Source organism: Saccopteryx bilineata, chromosome 2, assembly GCF_036850765.1.
Source record: "Saccopteryx bilineata isolate mSacBil1 chromosome 2, mSacBil1_pri_phased_curated, whole genome shotgun sequence".
NCBI classification, from domain to species: Eukaryota; Metazoa; Chordata; class Mammalia; order Chiroptera; family Emballonuridae; genus Saccopteryx; species Saccopteryx bilineata.
The window spans coordinates 258088874-258113364 of NC_089491.1; the positions used below are offsets into that span (position 1 = coordinate 258088874).

The window sequence follows — 24491 nt, forward strand, 5'->3', positions numbered from 1 at the left end:
TGGGATAAAGGCTAAAACCACTGTGCCAGAAGTGGGTCCTGTCTTAGCACCACCTCTGGGTGGTGGGGAAGTGGCAGAGAGACTCCAACGTCACATGGGAGTCAAACAAGTACTTTAGGGCCTCAGTGTGCTATGAGCTGCTGGGCCCTATTGGAAGCCTCCTGCTCTCCTGCTGTTATAGGAGACACATGGTAAGGGCTGTGCCTGAGAGGCTTCCAGAACATGTAAAACTGGGACTTAAAATTTTTTTAAATTAAATTAAATTAAAAAATATATATATATATGGCATGTTAGTGGGCTCAATAAACAATAATGGCATTGTTTCCACTGAGAACTGTAGAGTGCAGAGTGGAGAGACCTATGGGTGGTCCCCATGTGGCTAAGGGAGGCTTCATAGGACCTTGATGGAGCCGTCGTTCAGTGTATAAAATGTCCATGGCAGAGGGCTTATAAGAAGGTCAGGGAGCCTGACCTGTGGTGGCACAGTGGTTAAAGCATCGACCTGGAAATGCTGAGGTCGCTGGTTCGAAACCCTGGGCTTGCCTGGTCAAGGCACATATGGGAGTTGATGCTTCCAGCTCCTCCCCCCCTTCTCTCTGTCTCTCCTCTCTCTCTCTCTCTGTCTCTCCCTCTCCACTCTAAAATGAATAAATAAAAATTAAAAAAAATAAAATAAATATATCTCTAAAAAAAAAAAAAAAAAAAAGAAGGTCAGGGAGAGGAGGCTTTCAATGGACATCAATGTTCAGGAAAGCTTGAAAAGGAGATCACCTGTATATTAATTGTATCTCAATAAAACTGGAAAAAAATTAAAAAAGAAATGGAGAGAGCCTTGACTGGGAACCACTCGGAAGACAGAGTAGAAGTCTAGAAAAAATTAGAAAGGACTCCCCTCTGCAAATATACAAACTTTAGTAGCCCCTTTCCTGGAAGGAAGAACTGTTAATCCTGAACAGCAAAATAAAGAAATGGTTTTTTTCCCCCTAAATGATCAAAATTGAAGGATGAAGCTTCTATAAGCTTCTTAAATGATTGCCTTAAATTACTATTAAGTAATAGTCAATAAAATGTTAGCATTCTCTTCTAAGAATGTTTCCCAATTTCTAGAAGGCATCAGGAAATATGCCTTTACTCTTGCACCAAGATCTCTTTTAGGAGCCACAACAATACAAAAAATGGAAATTGTTGCTTTTCATGCCCAGACTGTTTCAATCCTCTTTGAAATTGTATCCTTTGGACACAGGAGCAAACACAATCCCTCAAACCTTAGTGACATTTGTCCAGTTGTACATTTCACTCTACAGAGAATTAGGAATGTCTACTGTCTTATGTTCCTTAGGACTAAGGGCTTTAGAGGCATGTTCTGATGTTACACTTTTAACCAGACAAATGAAGCACAGTAGAAAAGGCGTTCTGAGCCTTCCACCCTGGAAATGGGTAGCTCTGTCGTACTCACTTGAATGTGACGTGCAGAAGTATCTTTGCTACAATGGCTGTGACTGTGAGGATGAGGAGAGTTGCCAGGCCATACACTGTCCATCCTGCAAGTGCAAAAGACAGGCTTCATCAGACCTGTCTGAGCTCAGTTTTTAGCAGGAAGCCCCGAGTGAACACTGGCAGCTCAGAGATGCAACTCTGGCTAAGGAGCTCCCTGCAGGGGAAACAGCCATCAAATGTAGCTAAGAGCCAGGCTGGCATGGAGCCCCAGCCTTCGGAGCACCTCGCCTGGCTTTCAAGCTCTTTCTTTGAGGGAGTCAGATGGCGTGATCCAAAATGCATTGGACTCTCAGTCCAAAGTGGTGGTGCACATTCTGTCACTACTACTGCATCCTCTGTCAACCACAGCTGAGTTACATAAACTCTGTGAGCCTCAGTTTCCTCATCAGAGGAATGAGATGTGTGATCTGTGAAATCCTACTGTGATATGCAAACAAATGACGTAGGGCAAGCACTGGAGAGGCTCTCACCCCTGACTTTCTGTGGAGGGACCTGCAGGGGCCCTGTGACTACTCTGAGAACCAGGCTGGGTAACTGCTGACAGTATGCTGCAGCTTGACAAGTTCATAAAGGCCCCAACTTCCTTGGCAGAAAAGAGAATGGAAGTCTGTACCCAACCAAGTTAGTCTGCTTAAACCAGCAGACCATTACCCTCTGTCCTCCTTCTGCATGACTTTTCTTCATAGCTCTTACCACTGTCTGACTTTTTATTCTGCTTCTTGTCTTGTTCTTTCCACTTACAAGCCACTGGAGGGCAGATTTTGTTCAGTTCATTGTATAGTCCAGTGCCCACAACAGCGCCTGGCACCATTAAAGCATTTATATACCTTTTGAATGAATGGAGTTCTTGAAATTGCCAATTTAGGGAGCTACAACTTGGGGTTCTAGAAAGATATACTTAATGTGAGAAAACACTGGATCAGCTGATTAATCATAGTGTACAAAAGGCACACATGTTGGGTCTATGGAGGTGAGTACTTTTTCCTAAAGACTAAGGAGTCAAATTAATGAGAAAATGTCCCTCCAAGGCCAGGACAAACACAGTGACAGAGCCAAGACCCCCAACCTGCCTTGGAGTGACAACCACCCAGGAGTGCTCTGATTCTATAACTACCAAGAGCGCTGCCTTCAAGATCCCTGGTGCCTCCCCCACTTTGATGGTGTCTGGGGACTGCTACCTGGGACAGTCTGTGGTGGGTGGCTGGGGCTGGTGGTGATGACGTAGAGGACTTTGGAAGACCGGGCAGCGCTGATACTGAGGTTGGCCTGCTCTGTGATCACCTCAGCCAGTGTCTGGTTGGCAGTGGGCCTCTCCTGTGGTGGCTCCTCCTTGATAGCTGGAAGATCATAAGGAATTAACTGGGGAAAACCTGATAAAGACAATGAAGAACTATAGAAGAGGAGGCACTGGTTATGCAGAAAAGAGGTTTTCTCTGATCCAGTTCTGGGCCCACTGGCCCATAAGCAGAACCTGCCAGGCCCTGGCCCTGAAGGAGGCAGAAGAAGTGAGCTGTCAACTTCTAATCTCTTGACTGATCTCTGCAGACACCTGGGCATACATTCTCATTTTCCTACCCTGTGCCTTTGCAGCGATGGCCTCTTCTGCCTGGAAGGCTCTCTTCCTTCCTACCTACTGACCCACCTGAGGGGAGGCCTCCTCCGACTCCCTGTAGCACATACTGACTGAACTCGTTTTGAGACCCTTGACATCTAGGACAAAGCCTAGGTCTTAGACACCCCCTGTGTTTCTCATGTGCCTAAACATATGTGTCCTAAACATATGTGTCCACATTAGAGGGACAGAGAGTGGGGCTCCAACTTAGGAGGATTTGAAGAAAGATGGGAAACCAATCTTTTGGGATTGGGACATTGAGAGGCAGGAGGATGGACCAAATGACCTCCTTAGAGCCTTCCAATTCTACCAACCTTAGCTTTTTCTTTTAGTTGTTCTTTTAACTCTCCCACGAAAACTGTCATTAGAACTACTAACATGGCAAAATTGACAGATTTCTCTTCTTTTCTGTATCATGAAACATATACAAGTTATGAAAGGGGAAGAGGGAAAATCCAGAAGTTGAGTCAGTAGCTCCTGACTCAGACATCCTGGCAAGAACCACCCCAGGTCTACAGGTCACAAGGGTGAGTCCAAGGCACACAAGGAAGTCTTACCTTGGTATAAGACAGCAAATCCCTGGGCCTGATTGATGCGATCGGAGAAGAAATACAGAATGACAAAATCCAGAGAGACATTAAAGGACAAAGGTGGGCGGTTCCTTCCACTGAAACGGACCAGGACTTGGTGGGTGTAGCCGTCCAGCAGCTCCACCATATCTGCAGAATCCCTGATGTCAAACAAGGTGAAGCTGAAGTGGATGTGGGAGGCTCCGGGAACCCGGATGGTCCAGTAACAGACCCTCCCTGTGGCGTAGGTGTCAGGAAAGTCAGGAGAATAGACTACAGAAGTCATGGCCGAGTAATTCCCACCACAGGCGCCAACGAGAGCTACGGGAGACAAAAGGACACCAGCCCTGAGCCCAGGGCTCAGCCACAGGGCTCAGTTTCCAACCAGTTACAAACAAAACTCTTTTTAACTAATGTGATCCAGTTTGGGATATTGTTTTCTTTGTCTGTAAAACCGGACTGTGTTCTGTTTCAGGATCAAATCACAAAATGAATCACTTAAACCCTGAACAAATAACTGTGCATGCTTTTTTTTTTTTTTTTTTTTGCCCAGGAGACCTTAGAATGAGCACACAGCACAGTGGTGTGGCCTCGGTGGGGGCCAGGCTGAAGTCAGAGAGTCTGCTTTGAGACCAGCTGGGCCATGTGATCCTTCATTCCAGGCCTCTCGCTTCTCTCACATTTGAGGATGGAGAGACCACCACCTGCCCTTGTATCACATGAATGTGTGAGGACAGATGAGATAAAGCACGTGAAAGCACTGGGACCGCTTTGCAGGGGAGGCACTCCATGAGGTAAAGTCATAAAAAGAGAAGGACTTGACAGCACTTGGGTGTCCTCATGGTACAATGCGCACCTGAGGACCCACACGTATTTTTCAGGTGGGAAATGGGCACAGGAAGTGACTTTTTGCACAGAAGAAACTCACTTGATTCTGATCACTCTCTATTAGCACATTTGATTTCTCCGGACTCCCATTTTTTGTCTGCAGGTTCCAGGAAGGGACTACAACAACCTGCCCATGTCTTATGTGGTGAAGTTTAAATACAGTCTTGGAAGTGAAAGTCCTTGAGAGGCAGTGTATGTAGGGCTGGGATTTAAAAATCTTTGGAAGAGCCCTGGCCCGATAGCTCGGTTCGTTAGAGCATTGTCCCAATACACAGAGGTCACCAGTTTGATCCATGGTCAGGGAACATACAGAAACAGATAGATGTTTCTGTCTTTCTTTCTCCCTTCCTTTCACTAAAATAAATTAAAAAAAAAAAAAAAAGCTTTGGGAGAGTTCTGCTTCTCTTTAGGATACAGAAAGCAGTAAGAGAATACTGGTTCCATCTGAACAATAAGAAAAAGCTCAAAAATGTATCAACCTGTCAGAAAGCTAAGGTCTGAAGACAAAGGGAATTTAATTCTAAACAGTAAGAAGTCCCTTCAAGGAGAGTCAGGCTACACAAAAGTGTTTCATTTTTGACAGAATAAGAGAGGAAGAGGCCTGACCAGGCGGTGGTGCAGTGGGTAGAGCATCGGACTGGGATGTGGAAGGACCCAGGTTCGAGACCCTGAGGTCTCCAGCTTGAGCGCGGGCTCATCTGGTTTGAGCAAAGCTCACCAGCTTGGACCCAAGGTCGCTGGCTCAAGCAGTGGGTTGCTCAGTCTGCTGAAGACCCACGGTCAAGGCACATATGAGAAAGCAATCAACGAACAACTAAGGTGTTGCAACGAAAAAACTAATAATTGATGCTTCTCATCTCTCTGTTCCTGCCTGTCTGTCCCTATCTATCCCTCTCTCTGACTCTCTCTCCTCTCTGTAAAATAAACAAACAAACAAACAAACAAAAAAAGAGAGGAAGAGGTAGCTGCCATAAAAGCAAGTAAGAAGAACGCAGCTAAAATTTTAACAAATTCCTGAAGGTTGAGTGTGGGCTAGTCTCTCAGTCTAGGATAACCAGACACAATAGGAGTCTGCGCTCACTTTCAAGCATTTCTGGGCAGGACTCCGCCCAGTGCCCACCACAGTGACTAAGGTAGGGCAGCACCTGTTGGTGGCATGGGTGTGATGGTATGACAGGCTGCTGCTGGAGGGCAGGCGTGAAGCCCTGCTGCTTCCTGGACCCCCTTCCCAAAGGAAGCAAAGCCTTAAGCTGCTGGGAGAGGGGCAGCAAAACTTGCTCCTATCGCCAGGGTAGAAAACCCTGTCTGCCCCTGGGGAGAGGGAGTAGGCAACTCTCTCCTACTGGCCAAAGTACCAGGCAGAGACCTGCTTCTGCGGGAAGAGCAGAGGCAAAGCCTTCAAACCCTGGTTGCCCAGAGCCTCAGGATTCCGCACCAATGAAAGCAGGGGCAGAAAACTCTCTTCTTCCCAAGAGTCACCACAGACGTAAGGCAGTGTTTAGCTGCCAGGGAGTGCAGGGATGCTGAAGAGGTCCCATCCCTGAAGCCCAGGAACTTGTCCTGTCTAAGACTAAGGACGGACAGGAGAACTAAGACACCCCAAATCCAGAGGCAGATTTAACAGCAGGTGTACTGGGCATGCGCCCTGGGCCCCGACTTCTGAAGGGCCTCGCAAAACCCCAACTTTACACTTTTTTCTAATGACACCAAGTTTGGTTTCATATGTGCAATTTTAACATTAATAGTACATAATATTTTTTATTTATTTATACATGGTTAACATGTATTTTTATTTTTCTTCTCTTTTTTTTTTGCATTTTTCTGAAGCTGGAAACAGGGAGAGACAGTCAGACAGACTCCCGCATGCGCCCGACCGGGATCCACCCGGCATGCCCACCATGGGGCGACGCTCTGCCCACCAGGGGGCGATGCTCTGCCCCTCCGGGGTGTCGCCATGTTGCGACCAGAGCCACTCTAGCGCCTAAGGCAGAGGCCACAGAGCCATCCCTAGCGCCCGGGCCATCTTTGCTCCAATGGAGCCTTGGCTACGGGAGGGGAAGAGAGAGACAGAGAGGAAGGTGCGGCGGAGGGGTGGAGAAGCAAATGGGCGCTTCTCCTGTGTGCCCTGTCCGGGAATAGAACCCGGGTCCTCCGCACGCTAGGCCGATGCTCTACCGCTGAGCCAACCGGCCAGGGCTTTGTCTCTTTTTTTTTTAAGGGGCTTAATATTTTCTTCTGCGCCGGGGGCCTCAACTGACCTTAATTCGCCTCTGCCCCAACCCCACCCCTTGACCTCACAGTGCACAGTACCAAGTAATAGCAACAGCAGCCTACCACTGAGGGAAGGAAAAAATCCCCTGAGTGGCCTAGCCTTGTAGAAACTGCTCAAAGCGGAGGGTAGAACAAGAACACGAAGAAACACCACTGGCTTCAGGCTCCACACTAAGCACAAGGTAACAGCAGCTCATCTCTGAAGGAAGCTGAGCCAGATGTGCACTGAGGGTGATGACAGAAACAAGAAACCCAAACCAACCCAGCTCAATCCCCACACTAGGTAGGTCTACTCTTTCCCAGATGTAAGTTCTGTTTACCTCAGCCTCCAATGTTCTTCTACATATCGTGGATGACATTCAATAAAACATTACAACACACATATAAAAGAAAGCGAGAAAGAGATAAAACATCTGGTAAACATATTTACATACACACACACACACATCTCAAATCATCATGTTGTAAACCTAAAATAAATACAATTGATATGTCAATTGTACCTCAATTTTACAAAAGGAGAGGTAAAACAATCCACAGAACCAGACTTAATAACAACCCAGATGTTAGAACTGCCAGAGACTACCAAATACTTTGTGTATTTGGTTAATACACAAAGTACCTAGAGGAAAAGATGGACAACATGCTTGAACAGATTGGAAAGTTCAGTGGAAATCTGAAAACTATAAAAAGAGTCAAATGTAAATGCTAGAAATAAAACAATTATCAGAAATTAAAAAATAAACCTTTAATGGACTTATAAACAGACTACACAAAGCTGGGAACAGAATCAAAACACTTGAAGATAGGTCAACAGAAAATACCCAAAATAAAACAAACAAAAAAGTGAAAAATGCAAAGCAGAACATCCAATAGCTGTGGGACACTGACTGGCCTAACAACACCTAATTGGAGTCCCAGAAGGATAAGGAAAAGAGAACAGGGCAGAAGAAATATTTGAAGAGAAAATGTCTAAAGAATGCTCCAAAGTCAACAAAAAGTAATCTAAAAATCTCAGTAACTCAAAGCAAATAAACTTTTAAATAAACATTAAAAAAAACACAAAGAAAACACCTAGACATACCATAGTTAAATGTTGAAAAGATAAAATTCTGAAAGCAGGCAGAATAAGGGAAAAAGATTATATACAGGGGGACAAGGTAGAGCAGACATCTCTATAAACTATGCAAGCCACAAGACAAAGAAGAAATATTCCTGCAAAAATATTTTTCAAAAATGAAGGTGAATTAAGGCTTTCTCAAACAAAAGCTGAGAGAGGCCTCTGACAGCAGACTTGCATTAAAGAAAATGCTAAAGAAACTTCTTTAGGCCTAAAGAATATGGTACCAGATGGCAAATAAGAACAAGAAAAAATGTTTAACACCATAGAAATTATGGAGTTGCAAATTAAAATCACAATGAGTTACCACTACACACCTGCTAGGATGGCTAAAAAAAACAAAAAACAAACAAACAAAAAAACCACCAGACAATACAGAAGTCCATGTGAGAGAGAATGTGTAGTGGAGCAGCTGGAAATGTCACATATTGTTAATCAGAATGCAAAATGGTATGTATAGCCACTTTGGAAAATAGTTGACAGTGTCTTATAAATGTTAAACACTCAGCATATGGCCCAGAAATCTTGGAACTACTAGGTAATTTACCCAAGAGAAATGAAAACATGCTCACACAAACACCTGTAGATTGATGTTTTTGGAAGTTTTATAGCATCTCTAACATGGACAGATCAATGTTTATCAATTGTAAATAGGTAAATTATGATACATTTGTACAAAGGCATGCTTTTTAGAATAAAAAGGAACCACTGAAACAACATAAATGAATCTCAAAATCATTATTCTAAGTGAAAGAAGCCAGACACAAATGGTTAAGTAATGTTTGATTCTGTTTATATGACATTCTCAAAAGACAGAACTATAAAGATGGAATATAGATCAGTAGCTGCTGATGGCTGGGGGTGGGGGAGAGGACAGCCACAAAGCGGCACAAGAGAACTTCTGAAGTGATGAAACTGTTCTTGGCCTGACCTGTGGTGGTGCAGTGGATAAAGTGTCGACCTGGAATGCTGAGGTCGCCGGTTCCAAACCCTGCACTTGCTTGGGAAAGTTACATATGGGAGTTGTTGTTTCCTGCTCCTCTCTCTCTCTCTCTCTCTCTTTCTCTTTCTCTCTCTCTTTCTCTCCTCTCTAAAATGAATAAAAAAAAGAAAATGTTCTATATCTTGGTTGTGTATATATTCTTCAAATCTTGAATTGTATGACTAAAAGAATGATTTTTACTGTATGTAAATTATACCTAAAAAAACCCTAAAATTAAAAAAAAACAAACCAAATTCCTGGGTTCTAATCCCAATGACTTTACCATGTATGAATTTTAACAAGATACTTACTTCTGTATACCTCAGTTTCTTCATCTATAAAATGAAAATAACAATAGTTTTTCCCTCGTGGTTATAAGAAGTAAAATGAGTTGATAAAGTGTTTAGGAATAGGATCTAGCATGTATACAAGCTTAGTAAGTGTCAGCTCTTCTAATATTATAGAAGAATAAAGTATCCAGGTTAAACTGATATTTCAACAGCAAAGGCAGACCTTAAACTTGGAACTTTTGATTCCCAGATATGTGCTATACTGACAGCTCACCCAATTCAGCAATTTTGAGAACACATGACATCTATGATGAATTATTAAAATTCAGTGATAATTCAGCAGGAAACTCAAAGTTTAGGAATATATTCAAAAATCTTATTTTTTTTTTTTATTGATTGATTTTAGAGAGACAGAGAGAGGAAGAGAGGAAGGGAGGGAGAAAGAGAAGAATTCATTTCTTGTTCCACTTAGTTGTACATTCACTAGTCGCTTCCTGACCAGGGATCAAACCCACAATCTTGGTGTTTTGGAATGATGCTCTAATCGACTAAGCTCACCAGCCAGGGCCCAAGATCTTATTTTTTGAAGGGGAGATTAACTTGACACATATAACCTGGGATGTATCTTTCAATCAGTGCAAGTCATTGTTTAATGAGAAGTGGTTTTTTCCCTTCTGTGGTATGTAAAATAATGTTGCCTCTCACAATTGATGACACCTTAAGAGTCTATGAAATACAATTATTAATGCAGTCCCAGCAGTCAGACTTTACCTGTCTTTTGGGCCCTCAATCTTTTTCACCTTTAATCTCTTCCCATGCCATAAGGGCAGGATCACTGTCTGTGGGACTTTGAGCAAGTTACTTGTTAAACAAATATCTTCCCTTCTAGAGGGCAGGGGCTGAGTCTTGTTCAGCATTGTATCGCAGTGTCTGGTCAGTTCCTAGCCTGCAGTAGGTGTTTGATAAGTATTGCCAAGTGAATGAAAGAATAAATGGAAGAAAGGAAGGGGGCAGGGTTGTTCCCCTGGCCCAAGGGTTCCTGTGTCTTCAACAGTCACGGGCACAGGGCATACTCACTGTCAAAGAGAATGATCCGGCCATCACCACCACAAGGCTGGGTGTGATCCCCGAAGCAGACGCTGTTGCACTCGGTGCTGGCTGCCTCCCCATACTTCCAGTAATCAGGATTGTTTCCACAGAAGCAAGCATAGCCTGACTCCATCCCAGCAAACTGTCACAACAGAGAAGCAGTACTTGGTAAGTATCAATCAGGGATGTCAAGTGACCTAAAGGAACCTGGCAAGGCTGGTCCCCAGCAAGCAACCAGCCTTATCTCCCCAGCCCATCCTTCCCCTGGAACCTCTCCCTTGTCCCATTCTTATAACAGTTCCTTACACACTGATCAGTAATTATGCATCACCACTGTGTTTCCCCTTCAGTGAGCATCCCTTTTAAATGTTTGCTGTTCTACTGAATTCAAGTTAGTTTTAAGGGGGGAAATCCAAAGAGCTTGAAACATTAATAATAAAACAACCGCTAAACATTTTATTGAATGTTTACTATGTACCAGATACTAAGTGCCTTATAGCTAGTCCTCCCAGGAAACTCATTATAGGCCCTATTTAAATTTTTATTTTATTTTTTATATTACCATACAGTAAAACTATTTATATGGTATATAGTTCTATGACATTTAACCCATGTACAGGTTTGTGCAACAACTACTAAAATCAGGATACAGAATAGGTACATCACCCCCAAAACCTTCTTCATGATATCACTTCATAGTTTCCCCTCCTATAAATCCTGGCAACTGCCTGACCTGTGGTGGCGTAGTGGATAAAGCGTCAACCTGGAAATGCTGAGGTTGCTGGTTCAAAACCCTGGGCTTGCCTGGTCAAGGCACATATGGGGAGTTGATGCTTCCTGCTCCTCCCCCCTTCTCTCTCTCTCTATAATGAATAAATAAAAAAATCTGGCAACCACTGATTACTCTTTTATTACTATAGTATTTTCTTTTTAAAAATGTTATATGCTATAGACTTAATGTCTGTGTTCTCCCCCACCAAATTCATATGTTGAAAGCTAATTCCCAAAGTGATAGTATTTGGAGGTGGGGTCTTTGGGAGGTCAATGGGTCACAAGGCCATGAATGTCCTCATGCATGGGATTAGTGCCTTTATAAAAGAGACCCCAGAGACCTCCCTTGCCCCTCCTGCCATGTGAGGACACAGTGAGAAGATAATCATCTGTGTACCAGGAAGGAAGTTCTCATCATACACCAAATCTGCAAATGTCTTGATCTTGGGTTGTCTTATTGTCACATTGTAAGAGTTCTTTATATATTCTAGGTATTAGATCCTTATTCAGATACATGATTTGCAAATATTTTCTTCCATTCTGTGAGTTGCTTTTCCACTTTCTTAATAGTGTCCCTGACACACAGAAGTTTTAAATTTTGATGAAAGTCCAATTTATCTATTTTTTTTCTTTGATTAGTTCTGCTTTTGGTATCATAACTACAAAACCATTGCCTAATCCAAGGTCATGCATATTTATACCTATGTCTTTTTCTAAGAGTTTTATAGTTTTAGCTATTCCATCTAGACATTTTATCTACTTTTAGTTAATTCTTAAAAAGTAGGGGGTCCAAATTCATTCTTTTGCATGTGGATATCCATTGTCCCAGCATCATTTGTTGAAAAGGCTATTTTTTCCCCCACTGAATGATATGGCACCCTTGTCAAAAAGCAGTTGATCTTAGCCTGACCAGGTGGTGGCGCAGTGGATAGAGCGTTGGACTGGGATGCCAAGGACCCAGGTTCGAGACCCCGAGGTCGCCAGTTTGAGCGTGGGCTCATCTGGTTTGAGCAAAAGTTCGCCAGCTTGGACCTGAGGTCTCTGGCTCGAGCAAGGGGTTACTCGGTCTGCTGAAGGCCCACGGTCAAGGCACATATGAGAAAGCAATCAATGAACAACTAAGGTGTTGCAACAAAAAACTGATGATTGATGCTTCTCATCTCTCTCCGTTCCTGCCTGTCTGTCTGTCCCTATCTATCCCTCTCTCTGACTCTCTCTCTGTTTCTGTAAACAAAAAAAAAAAAGGCAGTTGATCTTAAATAAATGTATACATTAACTTCTGGACTCTAAATTCTATTCACATCCTTACACCAGTCCCACAGCTATTTTTACAGAATAACTTAAAATTAATTTTTGTCTATGATGTGTTTTAAGGATGAGAGGTTCATATTTTTTTTCCCCATAAAGAGCTCCAGTTTTTCTCTAGAACCACTGCTAAAAGTCTATTCTTTTCTCCCACCAAATTATCTTGGCATCTTTGTTGAAAACCAACTATCCATATAAGTGCAGGTCTATATCTGGACTCTATTCAGTTCCTTTGATCTATAGCAAAGGTAGGAAAAAATTTCTGTGAAAAATCAGATGGTACAGTAAATGTTTTCAGCTTTGTAGGCCGTATGGTGTCTTTTCAACTACTTGGCTCTGCTGTAGCAGCATGAAAGCAAACATAAACAATATGCAGATGAATGGGTGTGACTATGTGTCAATAAAGCTTTATATACAGAAATAGGTGGGTGGTAGGATTTGGCCCACATGTCATTGTTTGGTGACTCCTGATCTATGGGACTATTCTTATGCCAATACCACTCTCTTTTTTTTTTTTTTTGTATTTTTCTGAAGTTGGAAACGGGGAAGCAGTCAGACAGACTCCCGCATGTGCCCGACCGGGATCCACCTGGCATGCCCACCATGGGGCGATGCTCTGCACATCTGGGGCATCGCTCCGTTGCAACCAGAGTCATTCTAGCACCTGAGGCAGAGGCCACAGAGCCATCCTCAGCTCCCGAGCCAACTTTGCTCCAGTGGAGCCTTGGCTACGGGAGGGGAAGAGAGAGACAGAGAGGAAGGAGAGGGGGAGGGGTGGAGAAGCAGATGGGCGCTTCTCCTGTGTGCCCTGGCCAGGAATCGAACCCGGGGCTCTTATACGCCAGGCCGATGCTCTACCACTGAGCAAACCGGCCAGGGCCCACTCTCTTGATTACTGTATCTTTATAGAAAGATCCGGCAGGGTTCGCCCTTCAAAGTTGATCTTTTTCAAAATTATTTTAGTTATTGTAGGTTCTTTGCCTTTCCATATAAGTTCTAGGATTAGTTTGTCAATTTTTTCAAAAAATAAGCTTTGATTTTGATTAGGATTATATTGAATATGTAGATCAATCTGGGGAGAACTGACATTTTAACAATATGGAGCCTTCCAATCCATGAACAATATCCATATCCATGGTCATTTAGGTTGTTTTTAATATTCTCTTGCAGTATCACAGAATATATAGTGTGTAAGTCTTTACTATCTTTTGCTAAATGTATTCTTTTTATGTATACTTCTGTAAATGGACTTTAAATTTTTTGGTTTAATATGACCTTATAACCTACAACCTTGCTAGATTTACTTATTCTAATAGCTTTTTTTTTTTTTAATTTATTTATTTATTTATTCATTTTAGAGAGGAGAGGGAGAGACAGAGAGAGAGAAGGGGGGAGGAGCTGGAAGTATCAACTCCCATGTGTGCCTTGACCAGGCAAGCCCAGGGTTTCGAACCGGCGACCTCAGCATTTCCAGGTCGACGCTTTATCCACTGCGCCACCACAGGTCAGGCCTAATAGCTTTTTTCATAGATTCCTTAGAATTATTTACATACATGATCATGTTGTCTATTAATAAAGAAACTTTTACTTCTTCCTTTCTAGCCTACATGCCAGTTATTTTTCCTTCCTTATTTCATTGGCAAGGACCTCCAGTACAATGTTGAATAGAAGAGGTAAAAGTTGGCATCATTGTTCCTGATTTTAAGATAGAAAGCACTGAACCTTTCATCACTGAATATGAATTTAGCTTTAGGGTTTCTGGGAGATGCTTTTATTATTATTATTTTTTTAACTTCTTTATTTAAAATTTTTATTTATTGATTTTTAGCGAGAGAGGAAGCGAGAGAGAGATAGAGAAACAGGAACACAGATCTGTTCCTGTATGTGCCCTGACTGGGGATCAAACTGGCAACTTCTGTGCTTCAAGACAATGCTCTCACCAACTGAGCTATCCAGCCAGGGAGCATTAGTGAATTTTAATGGCCAACAAATGAATTTCAGAGAAAAGAACTAATAGGATGAAAAGAATATATTTTGGACTGTTGTCCAGGTTGGACCACTGAATGTATCAAGGGAGTAACCGCTACCTTGGCTTACTCCCAGATCTCCCACAGAGCCAGAGATGTTCCTGCTTATAACATACAAGAAAACTAACTCTGTCAGAAGTCAAAGAGGGGTGCAGATATTGGGGATTTTCCCCCGAGGTCCTTTACTTTCAGTCTTTGGAAAGAGTGCTTCCTCACACTCCTGACTCCCAAGCCGCTCTCTTCCTCCACCTTCTCCTTGGCAAAAAATAGAGTTGTATGGCTTCACAAGTTGTGTTTCAAAAACATATATATTTTTTTAAGTTGTCTCAGCAGGATGCACTTATATCTTTATCTATTTCTATAGTTATATAGCCACAGAGCAATTACCTTGAACCTCTGACTCCGACAAAAACTGATGCAGGTTTGTATGGTAAGTTTGTTAGATGTTTTACTGGCACCAGTGAGAGGAGGTGGGTTTCCATGATCCTTGTAGCAGCCAAGGTTTCCAGGCACTGGAGAAAAAAGAAAAACAAAAGAATTTCACAACATCTGGCTGTGAAACACTAAGAAGGAAAAGTGTTTTGTGCCAGGTACTTTCATCTCAGCCAATATTTCCACTCCTAAGGCACAAATAAATAACAAGCAACAAGCTTTAAAAATGGAAGCCTTAGTGTCTTCTGCTAAATGCCATGTTTTTGTTTTATTTTGGAAAGTATGTGAGGCTCATAGAACTAATCCTAATAAATTTTTTTACCTGTTCACTATTGATAGAAGTTAGTATCGAAGAAAAGTAGGAACACTCCTAAAAACAGAAGCTACAATATGTAAACTGTTTCAGAATCACTAGAAGGCAGGGAAATCCCTTGGAAGCCCATCATCCTCTGCCTGTGCCTCCCGTTGTTTCTTAAGGAGCTCCATAAGTGGGTTTCCCCAAAGTCCTTTCTTTCTTTTTTTTTTTTGTGTGTGGCAGAGACAGAGATAGTCAGAGAGAGGGACAGATAGGGACAGACAGACAGGAACGGAGAGAGATGAGAAACATCAATTCTTCATTGTGGCTCCTTAGTTGTTCATTGATTGATTTCTCATATGTGCCTTGACAGGGGGGAGGGGGGGGTTACAGCAGACTGAGTGACCCCTTGCTCAAGCCCACGACCTTGGGCTCAAGCTGGTGAGCCTTGCTCAAACCAGATGAGTCTGCGCTCAAGCTGGCGACTTCGGGGTCTCGAACCTGGGTCCTCCACATCCCAGTCCGACACTCTATCCATTGCACCACTGCCTGGTCAGGCCCCAAGGTCCTTTCTTAAGTGTATTAGTTTCCTATTGCTTCTAAAACAAATAACCACAAACCTAGTGGCTTAAAACAGCATACATTCATTATCTTACAGTTCAGAAGGTCAGAATACTAAATGGGCTTTATAGGGCTAAAATCAGGGTGACAACTGCTTTTTCTTCTGGATGCTCAAGGGGAGAGCCTCTGTTCTTAGCCTTTTCCACCTCCTAGAAACTGCCCCTATTCCTTGGCTTGTGGCCACACCACTTCAGCCTCCACTTCCATCATTTCATCACCTTCTCTGACTCTGACCCTCTGCCTCTCTGTTATAAAGACCTGTATGGTTACATTGGGCCTTACTTGGACAGTTCACGATAATCTCCCCATCTCAAAATCCTTAACTTAATCATACCTGCAATATCCTTTATACCATGTAAGGGATTACATCCATTTGAAGGGGGAGCAGTTTTCAGCCTACAACAGTAAACATAATAGTGTTTCATAATGACACAATCAGATGGTTTGGTCTAGTAAAAAAAGCTTATCTGAGAATAAAGAAACCTGGACATATGTACCAACTGTGGTAGACAGCTTTCAAAGATGGCCCTCAATAATCCCCATCTCCTAGTGGTCATGCCCTTGTATAATCCCTTCCCCTTGAGTGTGGGTTGAACTAATGACTTGATTTTGACCAAAAGAATGTGGCTAAATTGATGGGATTTCTGTATAAAAATCCACTTCTTTGATTAGCTTACAAGAGACTGTGACTTCGGTCTTGCTAGTGGCTCTCTCTACTGGCTTCTCGGCTTATATAGTTTGATAAAGCAATATGCCATCTCAGAGAGGTCATGTGGTGAGAAACTGAGGAAGGCCTTCAACAGCCAGCAAGAAATCAAGACTTCCAGTTTCTGCAAAGACAGAATCCTACCAGTAATTATGCATGCTTGCAGTAGCTCCTTCCCCAGTGGAGCCTTCAGATGTGACCCCAGACCTAACAGACACCTTGACTGCAGCCTTAAAAGAGACCTTAAAGCAGAGGACCCAGACTAGCCAGGTACAGATTTCCTGACCCACCAAAAGCGTGAGACAATAAATGTACAGTGTGTCCGTAAAGTCATGGTGCACTTTTGACCAGTCACAGGATAGCAACAAAAGACAATAGAAATGTGAAATCTGCACCAAATAAAAGGAAAACTCTCCCAGTTTCTGTAGGATGATGTGGCAGCATGTGCGTATGTGCAGATGATGACATAACACCGTGTATACAGCAGAGCAGCCCACGGCCATGCCAGTCAAGATGTGGACGGTACAGAGCAAAGTTCAGTGTGTTCTGTGGCTCGCTAAATTCGAATCCATGAATATGAATATCTGTGCAATGTGAATATCGGTGCGTTTATAACAAAGTGCCACCACATAGGAATAACATTACTCGGTGGGATAAGCAGTTGAAGGAAACCGGCAGTTTGGTGGAGAAACCCCGTTCTGGTAGGCCATCAGTCAGTGATGAATCTGTAGAGGCTATACGGGATAGCTACCTAAGGAGCCCTAAAAAATCTGTGCGTGAGCCCATATCGAACTGCACTGAATAGGTATGAAGTTGGGAGTTTTCCTTTTATTTGGTGCAGATTTCACATTTCTATCGTCTTTTGTTGCTTTCCCGTGACGGGTCAAAAGTGCACCATGACTTTACGGACACACTGTATGTTGTTTTAAGTCTCTATGTTTTAGGGTAATTTGTTATACAGAAAGAGCTAACTAACACACCTAAATAACACAAACTAAGTATATGTTTACTGAAGGAAGGAAGGAATTTATTATGGCCTATGGACAAATCAACTTCTCTGGACCTTAGTTTTCCATCTGTTATTAATTTATGAATCACTCCACTATCAGATGGAGCCCTTTCCCTACTTTCTCTATTTGGCGTCTCACAGTTTATATAACTAAAGGCATACTAAGACATGAATGAGGCCTGGTCCTAGAAGCACTTCTAGGTCAATTATGAGTTATATGTTATTCAACTCCAAAGTAAGTCATATAGACTCTTATGAAAGCATTTTTTTCTTTATGTTTACAGCTGGAAAAGAGCATGGTCCAGTTTAATAAGCTTTATATACACATTAGTCTTTTGACATATAAAAATATATACATGTCCATGTGTGTATGTACACACACACACTTCTAATTTCTGCCACAATCTACATCTAACCAGCTCATTTTAATTTTTTTTTTTTTTTTTTTTTTTATTCATTTTAGAGAGGAGAGAGAGAAGGGGGGAGGAGCGGAAAGCATCAACTCCCATATGTGCCTTGACCAGGCAAGCCCAGGGTTTCGAACCGGCAACCTCAGCATTTCCAGGTCAACGCTTTATCCACTGTGCCACCACAGGTCAGGCTAACCAGCTCATTTTAAATTGGCAGGAAGTACCTCTGCTAACCCAAAGAGTCACCCTTCCCCCTCTGAGCCAAGTGGTTACCCTTCTCTCTTACGTCACACATGGTTCAAATATAACAAATGTGGCTCACCACACAAATGCTAAAATGCATCTTTCGGAAACAAACCAAATCTCTATAGTAGCAAATGTAAACAGAAAAACTCTAGGCAGTAGAAGCCTAGTGTTCAGGGGGCCTGGCTTGGGAATGGCTGGGTTTTAGATTTAAACAAACGCAGTGAGTTAAGCATCTCTAGTCAAGAGTGTATCATATAAGCCAAGTTTGTTAAAGGGAACTTGCATATGAAAACCCAAGCCATGCAATTAATTGTTATTAATAAGAGCTACTTAATCATGATCATCTTGATCATTTACTTTAATTTTTGTCTCATTTATTCCATTATGCTCACCAGTAAGCATGTTATTACGTATTATTTTATAGAGGATCCAAGGCACATAATCATAAATGTTGAGATTAGACATAAACAAGATCATGGGTTGCATTAATGCAGCTGGAACCCATAAGCTTTATTCATAATTTAGTGAGCAAATCCAGGCAGCTCATGTTCCAGTGGGGCAGTGAGGTCCCAAAACATATTGTGAGGTATATTACTTGAAATCAGATCACACTGTGTTGCTGCTCCATCCATTTGAATATCAATGGCTTTAGGTATCATCCTTACTGTCCATATCAATCACTTGCTGGACACTGTCAATTGTACTTCCTAAAATATTTCAGGCATCTGTCCATGTCTCTCTAGCCACACTGTCACTTCCCCAGTTTAGAACACCATCTCTTCCCTCTTCCCTCTTAGCGCCCCCCTCCCCGCCATTCATAGGCTCACCCGGCTCTAATGTAATTGGTACACTGCAACCAAATAGTCTTTACAGTACATTCCAGGCAGTAATGGCAAGGGCAGAGGCCTAAAGCAAGAATGACCTTGGCCTTTGCAGGAACAAAAACAAGTGAGTATGACCGATGACACAGACAGAGAAAAGCAACAGGAGCTGGAGAGGTATGCAAGGGCCTTGCTTAAAAACCTCAAAGATCCCTGGCTGCCCCTCAGGGTGAAGTCCAAACTCTCCCACATGTTACAAAAGGCCTTGCCCTATCTGTGCTGTTCCCCTTCCCCTTCGCCATCAGGATCTATCCCTGGGCTCACACTCTATACGTAAGTCAAAATAAATCAGTGTACTTGCAAGTTTCCCAATTGCACATTGTTCTCTGGACTTCTGTACATTATTCCTTCTGCTTGGAATACTCTTCCCTACTTAAGATTGCAGCCTGAACATCATTTCCCCTGGAAAGCCCCATGACCCTCCTGCCCCCCCTCCCACACACACACAAAGGTTATACACCCCTGCTGTGGAGTCCCATAGCAGCCTATGCTGGACTTGATTCTAAACATCTGTTTATGTGTCCTTCTCCCCAATTATCCAAGAACCACTTAAGGGTAAGACTGTATCTCTCGCACACCATTGTCTTCCCAGGGCTTGGCATGGTTCCAGTCACAAAGCAGGCGCTCTAAAACTGTGTGCTAAATCAACAAATGCTCTGAGTCGCCAGCTAAAAGCATGGAGTGAGTGGGTAAAGGAAGTCCTCAGGCAGCAGTGACTGATACAAGCAGAGCAGATCTACAGCATTCACTTACAGTGAGTGACCCCTTGTTTTGAGTCCTGCCTGCTCTCTGTCCTCTTTGGCCATCTAGAAACACCATTTTAGATAACCAAGTTTTCCATAAAGGTTAACTTTAAAACTTGAGATTTTATCTTTATCATTTTGGATGAAACCTTTCTAAAATGCACTTAGCTATTTCTTAAAAAAAAAAAGAAAAAGAAAAACCACTTGGTTTAACCTACTTTAAATTTTTTTTGGTGGCTGGGGGTCATCAAATGTCCTTCACCAAATGGCTCCAGACGGGTGAACTATTTAAATATTCTCGTGTCTGACTTTAATATTTAATCTGTCTCTTCGGTTACTGTCACAGCTGCTGAATCTCCGAACATCTGAACTGGAAGGAGTCTTAGCACCTGCTTCTTGTACCTATCAGTGCCTGCAGTCTTTACTTATCCTCTTAATTTGCTGCTTCTTAGGCTTTGAACAAAACTATCAAGCTTTTTATTATTGTGTGAAAAATAAGAACAGTTTCTAAAAGAAGGAGGACCTAGTCTGATCCAAGATAGTACAGTGGCTAAAGCGTTGACCTGGAACGCTGAGGTCGCCAGTTCGAAACCCTGGGGTTGCCTGGTCAAGGCACATACGAGAAGTAACTACATGAGTCGATGCTTCCCGCTCCTCCCTCTGCCTTTCTCTCTCTCTAAAACCAATCAATACATTTATTTAAAAAAAAAAGAGATCTTTTATGCACCCATCCATATTATAGTTCAGGAGTTGTTTTTCCCTGCTCATTGCCCAGTCCTTGGCACTATTTTGAAGGGTGCTACTTTCATCTGTCTAGAAGCAGTCAGCATTTTGCAATGGCTTTCCAAGCTCAGTTTTTTCAACAGTGAGGAACAATACAGGCCTCAAAGGAGAATTAAAAGACGATAATGTAAATAAAGTAAACACCACAAGACCTGGCAAGATAGCATGTGCTGAATAAGTAGTGTTTATGATTATTATATGGAATAAGGCTTTCATCATTCACCACACAAACAGGAACAACTTGCTTAGTAACAGAAACATAAAATAGCAGTGAATTAAAAGACAAAAATCAAAGGCAGCCACCTCAGAAAACTGGGTTTGATTCCAGATATTCAAATCTTAATCTCTTACATCTATCTGGCTAGCATACAATGCACTTGAATGTAAGCATCTTGCATGAAACTCACAGCACTTTCAGGAAGGCCGGACAGATGATCTTATTTCTATGTGACAGAGAAGAAATCAGTTTAGCGAGGTTAAGGACCTTGCATGGTCGCATGCAAGATGGAAGTGAAGAGCAGAGTGGAGCTCTAGGATTCTCATGCCATGGTTTTTTCGTGGTGTCCCTCGCCCTATTTCCTAATAGGGCCAGTCTGGGGAGCTACATGAAAATGTCTCACTGAAATTAAAGACAGAATTCTCAAACATATTAGTCCCTCGGTGCTCTGTGCAGCACAAGGCCAGGTTCTGAAACAGTGGCCAGCCTCTGAGGGGTGCCGCTGCCCTCTGAGTTGTGCTGGAAAGTGTGGCTCGAAGTCTCACTGGAGAAGACACGTCATGTAGTCTTCAAAAGCATTACTGGTCAACTGAGTGGATTTCCAGACCGTAACCCACCCATAGCTCTTCCCAGAAGCAGGGAGGAAAACTCAATTTGAAAAAGGCTATTTGTTCTCAGATTCCTTTTCACTTTCAAGACCACTTTAGAGGCCTGTGGCTTGGTCATGCATTTTTCCTCTTACCAAAGAGGCTTCATCACTTTCAATTTTTAAAAAATCATCTTAAAATACAAATAGACCTCTTGTTATCATAGTTGATACTTTAAAACTCAGCATAGTGAATTACTAACATTCCCTTCAGATGTTCTTGACAGAGTTCAGTGTTAGAGGTGGCTGAGGGGAGATAGGCCTCTATTCCGATGAACCCAGTTCTATTACTATCACAAAGAACTCTGGGAAGCAACCAGGCAGGCTTATTAAACATCTGTTACATTTGGTTATCACTGTGAAGGTGCTGCACACATCTCTGTGGGGTCTCCACAGCTGATAGCCATTTTCTGAGGACCACCCATCATCCACATCACCTTCTCAGAGGATCTGCTCCCACACAGCTGCTTGCTGAGGACAGGCCAAAGGACCCACTCCTCTGGCCACAGCTCACTCCCACTGGGGCCACGAGATTCCCTCTCCAGGAAGCTGGAACTGGGAATCCAGTTGGTGAATTGCAGTGAATTGTAGGGTTCTGTCAAGTAGGGATTAAGGCAACCAGCCATGTCTGAGCCACGTGAGTTGATGAGTGAGCTGATTCTGCTGGTCCACAAACAGTAGGAAGAATGAACACCCTGGTGAGAAAGGCAGAAGTGGGAGACCATGTGGCCCCAGGGAGAGTTGGCAAGAGTGGAAACTCTCTTCCTGGGTTCTTGGAACACAGGGGCTGGGTTCTGTGATATACTCTCAGTGTCCTTCCAATAAATCTCTTTTGTTCAAGTCAGCTTGAGTGAGTTCTATTCCTGGCAATCAAACAATTCCTAACAAAGACATGTGCCCATTATGGTAAAAGCTCAATTGAATATACTTCTTCAGATGATAATTTATATGAGAAGTCCAGACTGTTACTGTGTTTTCTAGTCCAGTGCTCTGGCCAGACTGGGGATATTTAAGAAACCAGAAGCAAAGTTCTTGTCCTGCATTTTAGAAAACTCTTCCCTGGGTCTGCAGACATCTACTTTTTCTTGTAAGTAAAATCAGCTTCTTCAGAAATAATGCAGTAAATACTTATTTTTAGTGTCATTTTACCTTGTGTGGCAGAGACCATCTTCTGCCCCAAGCACTCAGTGTGCCTTGGAGGCTGATTTTTCCCTTCCATGGGAACAAGGACTAAGTACACACAAAATTTTGCCACTAGAGTACTATCAGAGGACCAATCATTTAGAATATGTCCATCAGAGCATCAATGAGTTAAGTGTAGCTTCCTCCACACTCTCAGCTACTAACTATGAGCATGCTGCACCCCACCCTGTCCATCTAAAACCATTCCAAATATGAGAGCTGGCATCTTGGTCCAAGTCCTATCACAATATGGCCCCACCTTACCTCTATAAATTTATTCTAAACACCAACTCTCATTTTCAGTCACCCTGAGTTTTCAATCAGCCCCACATGTGTCTCAGAGTCTATTAACAACTCACCCAAATAAGTAAACAGCCTTTTCTCCCCTGTGAAATCTTACCTTTAGGGGAAGGTAGTAAGAGTTCTTAAGGACCCTGACCCTCACATGACCCTGATGTATCGCATAGGTATTTCTCTTCTGGTGGGAGTTCCTTCTCTGAAACATGATTTCTGGCTATTTAAGGTGGTAGACAGTCTCCAAAGGAGGCTCTAAGATTTTCTCCCTTTCCCCCATATATGTGTGTCATTCCCTACTTTAATAGTTGGAGTCAATTTTATCTACTCTTGAGTCTGAGCTGGCTTTTTGACTTGCTATGATCAACAGACTGTGGTGAACTTCTGAGTTCATGCCTTAAGAGGACTGGTGGCTTCTGCTTCCTCTTCCTTGGAAGCCAGCCACCACAGAAGAGGTCTGACTACGCTGCTGGAAAGAAGAGTCACCCAGGTAGAGCCTGAAGCCATCCGGAATGTTTTGTCCCCAGCAGAGCCCCCAGCTTAATGCAGCCACCTGATTGAGCCCACAAGAGAGTGGCAGAACAGCCTGGCTGAAACTCAGCCAACCCAGAGAATCAGGGGAAATGATCATCTGTTGTTGTTTTAAGCCACCAGGGTTTGGGGTGGCTTGTTAGGCAGTAAGAGACAACTGAAACACCTTATCCGACAAAAGGTCAGTCCAAGTTCAAGAAGAATGATACAGCTATGTCTCTAGGAAGAAGAGCTCAGTTTGTTGACCTGAACTTTCTTTTCAGGGACACCACAAATACCCCAGGCAAGGAACCGCAGAGTCATCTTTTACTTTTTCTGCTGTTTCATCCCTTATGTATTCCACTTGTCATCAGGTTTAGTCTTCTTCCTAAATGCATCTTGGATTTAACCCTTCCTAACTGCTGCCATCATAGCCCAAGTCCTTAACCCCTGGGTTTAAAAATATATACCTTTCCTCTCCTCCCCAAACTGCTTTTCTCCAATCTAGCTGATGAATGGACACTGGATTCATCTTTCTAATCTAGGGCTCTCTGCATGTCAGTCCCTGTCTCATTAGCTCTGACTTTCAAAGTCTGATCTGGTTCTTCTCTGTCTGCCCTTCTACTCACGCAGCTCAGTTCCCAACCTACAAGCACAACAGTCCTGTGCCCTTTCTCCAAGTCTCAGTCAGGCTGTTCCCTGACCTGGTATACCCTGACCTATTCAGCTCCATCTGCCTTTCTCCGTGATGATGGCTCCAATTTCCAGAGCCTGTCCTCACCCCTTTCGTCTTTAAAACTCATAGCAACCTGACCTGTGGTGGCGCAGTGGATAAAGCATCGACCTTGGCCTGACCTGTGGTGGCGCAGTGGATAAAGCATCGACCTGGAAATGCTGAGGTCGCCGGTTCGAAACCCTGGGCTTGCCTGGTCAAGGCACATATGGGAGTTGATCCTTCCAGCTCCTCCCCCCTTCTCTCTCTCTGTCTCTCCCTCTCCTCTGTAAAAAAAAAAAAAAAAAAAAAAAGGCGTCGACCTGGAAATGCTGAGGTCGCCGGTTCGATACCCTGGGCTTGCCTGGTCAAGGCACATATGG

General features: G+C 43.0%; 1 protein-coding gene across 7 annotated transcripts in view; it reads right to left on the reverse strand.

Annotated features, from left to right (window-relative positions):
- Positions 1 to 24491, reverse strand: part of KREMEN1 (kringle containing transmembrane protein 1) — a 74827-nt gene that overhangs the window by 4911 nt on the left and 45425 nt on the right. For 3 of the 7 annotated variants that reach the window (XM_066260228.1, XM_066260230.1, XM_066260226.1), the window contains 5 exons: positions 14809 to 14933; positions 10307 to 10460; positions 3667 to 3999; positions 2673 to 2867; positions 1457 to 1541 (listed from right to left, as the gene is read on the reverse strand). In XM_066260228.1, coding sequence (XP_066116325.1) covers positions 1457 to 1541; positions 2673 to 2867; positions 3667 to 3999; positions 10307 to 10460; positions 14809 to 14933 — 892 coding nt within the window. The remainder of the gene's footprint in view (positions 1 to 1456; positions 1542 to 2672; positions 2868 to 3666; positions 4000 to 10306; positions 10461 to 14808; positions 14934 to 24491) is intronic. The other 4 variants (XM_066260231.1, XM_066260229.1, XM_066260232.1 and 1 more) reach the window with 3 other exon arrangements.